Below are 9099 nucleotides of genomic sequence, written 5' to 3'. Positions count from 1 at the left end.
CCAAACACCTGTCGGCTCTTTTTTTAATTATAGGCGGACGCATTTAAAATATTATTTCTAAGTTTATTTGTTTTGGAGATATAGAGGTACAGGTTTTACCCGTTTTTGCCCCATTTGTCCCCCTTAACGACCGAATTTCCAAAAATCCCTTCTTAGTGGATCTACATATTGTAAAAGGAACCCATTACCCGAATTTCAAGTTTCTAGCTTTAGCGGTTTGGGCTGTGCGATGATGAATGAATCAGTCAGTCAGTCAGTCACGTTACTCTTTTATATATATAGATAAAATTGTGAGTAGTATGAGTAGTACCGATTATGGCATATTGGCTAAGATTATGTAACTGAATGAATAAATACATAAAATAATTTGTCTGTCGGGTCAGTTAGTTAAAGAAATAATTTAGTATTTATAGCACAATGCGTTTATAATCACTTTTAATTTGTATTTTTCCATAAAAAATTTGCAACTTTTTAGACCTGAAAATTGAATTACACAACTGTTGTTCTCTCCATAAATACATGTAATGCAAATATTTCTCATTTAAATTGGATACAATACAAAATCGATTTGTAACATGAAAAAGAAATAAATTTTATTTTTTTCTTTAACTTTTACAATACTAATAGATACAAATAATTAAAATGCGGTTAACCCAATATTAATTAAAGAGACATAAAAAATATTCTGATTTTATACAATACTAATTTAAAATAGTTTTGATTTATTAATTAAATTGTATGTATGTATGAGTGTCCCGCATATTGATGATTCACATACGGAAATACATAAATCACAACCATTTTCGTTTTCGAAATCGATTTTCATCACATACATGAATAATAAATATATGAATTATAAGGCCTAGAATCTAGTTTATCCAAGACTGATGTATAAATGTTAGAAGTTTAGAACTAATAAAAATGTTTGTTCAGCATTTGAAGAAAACATAAATTTTCAAATTATAACAAAACAGTAATCATAATATTGGACAATGGTAAAACTAGCATGCACATTAGGGCTATATTTTTTTTACATTTTTTGCAAATATCAAAATGAACCTGGAAAAGTCGAATAGACCATTGAGTTATTTAAAAAGATGGTATTAACATTTCGCGGTTGCCAAAAGTGTTCACCCACAAAATGCCGTAAAGTTTGGAGATAATTTTAATACCATCCCACAATAAGCTCAAGATTGCTAAAATTGTTTGAATAAACTTGAATAATTTCGGACAATAGATTAGTTGTTTTTTTTTTGTATCTCTGGTGGGGAACTATAGACTTGATCAATTTTTCATTACTATTTCCATATTAAATTAATAATGAAACATTGTATGAGTGAAATTAAAAAAAAAATATATAATGGGACACTCAGTGAAAAATAACAAACATACATATTCTGTATTTGGCACCATAAGGCGGGCATAGGAATATAGAGCTGTTTCTATTTTGATTATTTTAGATTTTGTTAATATTGATTTGTCGGCCAACTATGCCACCGTCATTAACTTATTGATGTTTCGTATTAAATTTTCAATGAGAATACCATGCTGAGAAATTGTTCATAGTGAATAGTTATGATACCATCCATATCAGTGTCGTGTTGGCGGAATGCAGATGTCAATGTCTATAGAAAAAAGTAAATGATATAAGAAAATTGTATACATATAATTAATTATAATAAATTACGTATAGAACAATACAGCATTGTATAAAATCATCGAACAGAATTGTTCCTCTTCCAAATCGATCAAATTTACGCAGTAGCAGATCAATAATGTTATCCGAGAGCCGATAACCGAAAGATGTAAGGGCAGTTTTTAATTCAGTTTTATCAATGTTGCCAGAATTATCACGATCAAATGATCGGAAACAATTCTGCCAGTCTGTAACATATTTCCAAAGCGCACCAAAATCTTGAAACGAAACTGTGCCCCGATTTTCGCGATCGAACATACCAATCATTAAACGTACGGTCTCTGGATTAAATGGACTCCATGTTCCATTGGACAATGCTACTTGTAATTCATCAGCTGATATGTAACCACTGCGATCTTTGTCTACCCTAAAATTAGAATCTGTTATTTATGCTTGATTTCACAATTCGATTTCCAATAAGCTATAGGACAAACTAACTTACCGCTGAAATACGTCCCATAAAAATTGTTGATCAGGCATTTGGGCTTGCTGCATATACGCCATTATAATTATTTGTTAGATTTAAATATAAAAAGTTTGCTATTCTAATAAAATGATTAACTTCTTTATTACAATTATGATAACAAGCTCGAAAAACCATATATTACTTTTTAAGAAACAATTTCACAAAAACAACAAAAAACACTGACTCAACAATTCAGCGTTGCATACCAATAGTAGTAGACGAAAATGCCATAATTATTTCGTCTCTACTATTAATAGGTGGGTTCGCGTACTTTACAGTAAAAATATCCAGTAACTTTAATTTAGAGAGCAAAAATAAATTACTCTCAATCTGAAAAATTAAAAAAAAAGTACGCGAACAACAATTTGTAAAAAGAAGTAGTATTTTATTATAAATCAATTAAAAACCACAAAAGTATACAGAGGTGTCAAATTTGACAGTTCAAACACTAAAATCAGCTTTTTTGAAAGAGAAAACAAATTTGCGGTTTAATACAGACAGTGCGTTAAAACAAACAACACTATATAATGCTATTTTGTAAACAAAATATATATTGTTACGTTTTAACATTTTCAAAACGTTTGTTTATTTCCTTTAAATAAATAAAAATAGTTTAAAAATTGTAACAACTCTTTATTTATTTAAAACTAGCAGACCCGGTGCGCTTCGCCACCCCAATTAGAAGAATGAAATAGTACTATTAAGTCTCCCTTTGTGAATCTAATTGTAAATGTCTAATTTCATATTTCTGGGTCCATTAGTCACCTTTTGTGAATTCAAATTCATTTAAAATCATGTGTGCCTAAAATTATTATAAAATATTCAAAAAGTACCATTGCAATAAACAAATAGTACCATTGATTATCACTTCTGAATTCGCATTCACTAAACCATAACCCGTCAATTTTGAATTTTAAATTTGTATAGCCTTTCCTATATTATCAACTAATTTTGTTTCTATAACAATTAATATTTAAAAATTATCACAAAACCCAAAAAAAAACGAAACCGCGGTTTTGAAATTCTTTGGTTTTTTGGAAACGCTTGGTCTATTATTATAGTAAATTCACAAAAGTTCGTATGAGAACAAAGAAAAAGTACCAAGCGCCTTGAATTTCCACTCACTTGGGACCATAGACGCCTAATTTCATATTTCTATGTCCATTATTACAGAAAATTCATAAAGTACCATTAGAATATATAAAAAGTACCAAAAAGCCCCCCCTTGTGGTTTCCCACTCACTCCCATATAAGCTTAATTTCATGGTTTTAGGTTAATTGGTGAAGAAATTACAAAAAGTACCATTCGAATAAAGAAAAAGTACCAAAAAGTCTATCCCTAGAATTTTCACTCACTTTAGAACATATACGATTAATATCATGTTTCTAAGTTCATTGTTATAAAAAATTGAAAAAAGTACCATTAGAATAAAGAAAAAGTACCAAAAAGTCTCCTCCTGGAATTCTCACTCACTTTAGAACATATTCGATTAATTTCATATTTTTATGGCCATTATTACAGAAAATTCACAAAGTACCGCTACAATATACAAAAAGTACCAAAAATCAGGCACTTCCCACTCACTCCGGTCCATATAAGCTTTACTTCATGTTTCTAAGTTCATTGGTGAAGAAATTACAAAAAGTACCATTCGAATAGGGAAAAGGTACCAAAAAGTCTCCCCCTAGAATTCTCACTGACTTAGGACCGTGTATGCTTAATTTCATGTTTCTAAGTCCATTGTTATACAAAATTAAAAAAGTACCATTATAATAAAGAAAAAGTACCATGAAGTATCCGCTAAATTTTCAATCACATAGGACCATATACGCTTAATTACATATTTCTAGGTCCAAGTACCATTATAATATAGAAAAAGTACCAAAAAGCAGTCACTTGTAGATGCCCACCCACTCTGGCTCATGTAAGCTTTATTTCATGTTTCTAGTTTCATTGGTGAAGAAATTACAAAAAGTACCATTCGATTAAAAAAAAGTACCAAAAATCTCTCCCTAGAATTCTCACTGACTTAGGACCGTGTATGCTTAATTTCATGTTTCTAAGTCCACTGTTATAGAAAATTAAAAAAAAGTACCTTTATATGAAGTATCCGCTTGAATTTTCACTCACATAGGACCATATACGCTTAATTTCATGTTTCTAGGTCCTTTATTGTAGAAAATTCAAAAAGTACCATTATAATATAGAAAAAGTACCAAAAAGCAACCACGTGTGGATTCCCACCCACTCGGGCCCATGTAAGCTTTATTTCATGTTTCTAGGTTCATTGGTGAAGAAATTACAAAAAGTACCATTCGATTAAAGAAAAAGTACCAAAAAGTCTCCCCCTAGAATTCTCACTTACTTAGGACCATATATGCTTAATTTCATGTCTCTAAGTCCATTGTTATAGAAAATTCAAAAAAGTACCATTAGAATATAGAAAAAGTACCAAAAACCCCACAATTGTGGTTTCCCACTCACTCGGTTCCATATAAGCTTTATTTCATGTTTCTAGGTTCATTGGTGAAAAAATTACAAAAAGTACCAATCAAATAAAGAAAAAGTACCAAAAAGTCTCCCCCTAGAATTCTCACTTACTTAGGACCATATATGCTTAATTTCATGTTTCTAAGTCCATAGTTATAGAAAATTCAGAAAAGTACCATTAGAATATAGAAAAAGTACCAAAAAACCCACACTTGTGGTTTCCTACTCACTCGGTTTATATATAAGCTTAATTTTATGTTTCTAGGTTCATTGGTGAAGAAATTACAAAAAGTACCATTCCAATAAAGAAAAAGTACCAAAAAGTCTCCCCCTAGAATTCTCACTCACTTAGGACCATATATGTTTAATTTCATGTTTCTAAGTCCATTGTTATAGAAATTTCAAAAAAGTACCATTAGAAGAACAAAAAAGTACCTATAGTTCTGTTCACACATTTTGGTACCTAAATATTATACCCTATGCCTAACACAAACTTCACTCAGATACAAATCAGCTAACTTTAATGTCGATAAGTGCAATAATTTAAAATATTAAAAAAGTACCATTAGGAGAAAAGTACCAATTTCCCTTTTCTTCCTCGAACACCCCTCAAGTTCGACCTTTAAAAATATTCCATTTTGCCAAAATTGTTTATGCTGCAGACATGTCTCAAAATATTAAAATCTGTGTTAATGTGCCCAAGAAAAAATATGTTTTAAAAAAGTACCAAACTGTTTACCCGGATTTGGCCCAATATACACCTTGGCACTCGAGTTCCAAATAACACCCTGTTAGTTAATTTTTGTATGAATCCAGGAACCAGTGTTAAAAAAAATTATCAAAATTGGCTTAATAATTTCAATAAAATGTATTTTTCCGATTTTATCCCCTTTTTGGTACCTTTTTTATCCCCATTGCTTTGGTAAAATTTAATTCAAATAAATTTCTGTATCGTGGTGGGATCTCATAATAAAATATTCGTATGCCTATGTCAAATTATAGAAAAACATATTTTATGAAAAAGTACCAAAAATAAACACAATTTTTATCCCTTAAGGGTTCGAATTTCCAAAAAGTACCAAACTTATATTTTTTATTTTTTGATAAGTAAAGAATGCGATTTAAAATTTGTTTATATGTTTATTGGTTTAAAAGATACATAGGGTGCAAAAAAAGTACCAAAATACAGTTTTTACCCGTTTTCTCCCCTATATGTTTCGAATTTCGAAAAAGTACGAAACACCTGTCAGCTTATTTTTTAAATGGAGTAACATGCAACTTTAAGTTTTTTTGTATCTTTATTAGTTTTGAAGATATAAGGTTACCGAATTTACCCGTTTTTACCCTTTTTTACCCCCTAAACGTTCGAATTTCCAAAAATCCCTTCTTATCGGATCGTTTTGGGGAGGGAGGAATCCACAGTTAAAATTTCGTGATTCTAGCTTCAGCCGTTTGGGCTGTGCGATGATGAATCAGTCAGTCAGTCAGTCAGTCAGTCAGTCATTCAGTCAGTCAGTCAGTCAGTCAGTCAGTAACGTTACTCTTTTATATATATAGATGTACAACAACCACAGAATTAAATAGTCACTCAATGTTTTTTATACACGTTTATAAATTCGCAGAAATACAGGCACACTTTATAATGTACACGAATTCACTTGAAAAACACAGCACTCAGTTGATGTTTGTTCGAAAAACGTCTCTGATAAACTCACTAACCACTGCCACCTCTGCCGCTATTTATAACACTGCCATCTGCACTCTAGATTGATCTTTAACTGTCAAAGCTCGAATATTCTAGATCTTACTAATACATACGCCATCTGTGGTGTACTTTCTACAATGTTCTTTAACTGAATATTCGAATTCGAATATATGGTCGCAGCAAACAGCGTTGCCATACTTACGATCAATGGTCAACTGAAAGCTTTTATTCAATGTTAATAATGCCCACAGATATGTTACAGTTTGCTATTACAGCACTGCTATTTGAAAGCATTATGTTACTTTTAAATCGTTATATTTGAATTCAAGTACAATTTCGTAACACTGCCCCCCGCTTAAGCCTGTTCGCCTCGAATAGACATAGATTCCCTTCTCCCATAGGCAGCTAGTCGTTCTAGATGTACGACCTTCATTTTAGATCTCGGGCTCTTTTCTTTCTGTATTCTGTACACCACGTCGTTCAATTTCTTAATCACCTTGTATGGTCCATCCCAATGGGTTTGTAGTTTTGGAGACATTCCTTTCTTACGTTGTGGGTTATACAGCAATACAAGTTGGTCTTCATTAAATTCCTCAGAATTCGCTGCTCGATCGTATCTGGCTTTCATTTTGTCGCTGGTCATTTTTATTCGTCTGCGTACGAATTCGTGAAGTTCGTTAAGGTCATCTTGCTCTTGGGAAGTGTTTTCATTATTTGATGAGGGCTTAATACCGAATTCTAAATCACCAGGTAACTTGAGTTCTGTCCCGAAGACAATTTTTGCAGGTGTTCGAGAGGTTGAGTCATGAACAGCTGTCCTGTATGCCAATAGAAATTTTGGTATGTGTTCATCCCAGTCCTTCTGGTGTGCACTGACCACTTTTCTTAAATATTCCTCCAGGGTGCGATTGAATCTTTCGACCATGCCATCAGATTGAGGATGCAGTGGCGTTGTTCTGGTTTTTCTTATTCCGTATAAATCGCACATTTCCTTGAACACGGCGGATTCAAAATTTCTACCCTGATCCGAATGCAACTCCAGTGGAACACCATAGCGACACACCCAGTTGTTCACAAATACGCCTATAACCGTTTTAGCTTCCTGATTGGGTATTGCATATACCTCTGGCCATTTGCTGAAATAATCCATAACCACTAGAACGTAACGATTTCCAGCATCACTGACAGGGAAAGGGCCTGCTACATCCATCGCAATCCGCTCGAATGGCGAACCTGAGTTATACTGCTGAAGTTGTCCACGACTTCTTCTTAGTGGGCCCTTCGCTGCTATGCATTGTGGACAATTGGCTATCCAATCGGCTACTGCTTGCTGACAACCCACCCAATAAAAACGTTGTTTTAGTTTTTCTAACGTTTTTGTCACAAAAAGATGACCACCACTGGTGCCGTCATGAAACTCTTTCATTACTTCGTTTATTTTAGAGGATGGTACCACAATTAGATTTGTCACTGTTTTACCGTCAGCACTTTCCCATATGCGATATAAGCAGCCATTTAACAATTGTAGACTATTCCATAGGGCCCAATATGATTTCATCAGTGGACTTTCGGCCTATATTTCATTGCGGGCTGGCCTTCTTCTTTTGCCGATATTATTTTTGACAGTATGGGGTCATTTCTCTGCGATACAGACCAATCTGCACTGGACTCTATATGCATTAGTCGAACGTCAATGACACGTCTCGGCTTTTGCGCAATGCTTGCATTCCAAAAAAAGTGGTTCGCCAGACCTATGTGCAACGCGATGTCATTTTCTCATTTTCTACAATGTGGAGCAGTAGTGCATCAGATGTTGCTTTAGAGTGGTAGAGGTTAACCTGAATCACCTTCACCATGGTCGGGGTCATAGACGTCGGTTACGTCCACGTCTTCTGGATAATAGTACAGAAGAGCGTCCTCGTCCTCCACTTCGCCCATACAACGAAATAGGTCTCCTACCATACCGGAGTTTGATTGCGTGTCCATCACATCGGCCGAGTTAGAGGAGTCGTCGACCTCGGTTTTTGCGCAGTCCATATCCTGCGGTGCTTCTGCCTTAACAGCAGAAGTTTCGGGGTCGATCTTGTCGTCACCACGATAGATGCGCAGCATAATACTATCGAAACCGTAGTATATTCGGCTTTGCTTCTGTCGTAGTGGCGCCAATGATTCCTTGTTCAGGATAACGACCGCGTTCCTGTTTACATCTTTAAGAGCGGAGACCTTGATCACTTTCCAGTTGTGGGTTGGTAGGTCAGGATTCCCGCTCTGAATGTATGCAAGGATCTCCTCAGGTTGATGTGGTTTCGCCGGTATAACCGCGAGTGATCTCGGTCTGCGAGGTATCTCACTTACCAGGATCACATCCTGTTCCGCGCCAGGCCTCAATTCCCCTAGGGACGCGATTGCTAATTTTAGCAGTAAGGCTGAGCGGTCATTGGTACACGCTAGCAGTTTTACATGGCCTTGATACCAGCCAGCATCGTCGTTTTGCGGGGGTGGACCGAGATTCTCCTTGAGGATCTTCCAGTATACCCCTAGCATACCTTGACGGATTTTCAGACATTTCTCCTGGGAGATAGCACCGTCTTCAACACTCCTGTCGATAATGGCTCTAACTAGTGGATTGCGAGCAACCTCACTATATGGCCTTCTTACCACACTGGCCTCTTGCTTCGGACGTTTAGTCTTCGGCTGTTGATTCTGCTGTTGAAGTGGTTCCTCCTCCGAGCGTTGCCGTT

The 9099-nt window shown here is 34.8% G+C and overlaps 1 protein-coding gene across 1 annotated transcript; it reads right to left on the bottom strand.

The window, feature by feature from the left end:
• Positions 1 to 567: 567 nt before the first annotated feature.
• On the bottom strand, positions 568 to 2315 carry Alg-2 (Apoptosis-linked gene-2). The gene is made up of 3 exons (XM_065514847.1): positions 2139 to 2315; positions 1688 to 2063; positions 568 to 1625 (listed from the first exon to the last, which is right to left on the bottom strand). The coding sequence occupies exons 1-3, from the start codon at positions 2198 to 2200 to the stop codon at positions 1524 to 1526; spliced, it is 540 nt and encodes a 179-aa protein (XP_065370919.1). The 5' UTR covers positions 2201 to 2315; the 3' UTR covers positions 568 to 1523.
• Positions 2316 to 9099: the final 6784 nt, after the last annotated feature.

Source organism: Calliphora vicina, chromosome 1 (assembly GCF_958450345.1).
Source record: "Calliphora vicina chromosome 1, idCalVici1.1, whole genome shotgun sequence".
In the NCBI taxonomy this organism is placed as follows: domain Eukaryota; kingdom Metazoa; phylum Arthropoda; class Insecta; order Diptera; family Calliphoridae; genus Calliphora; species Calliphora vicina.
This window is presented reverse-complemented; position numbering and strand designations above follow the sequence as displayed.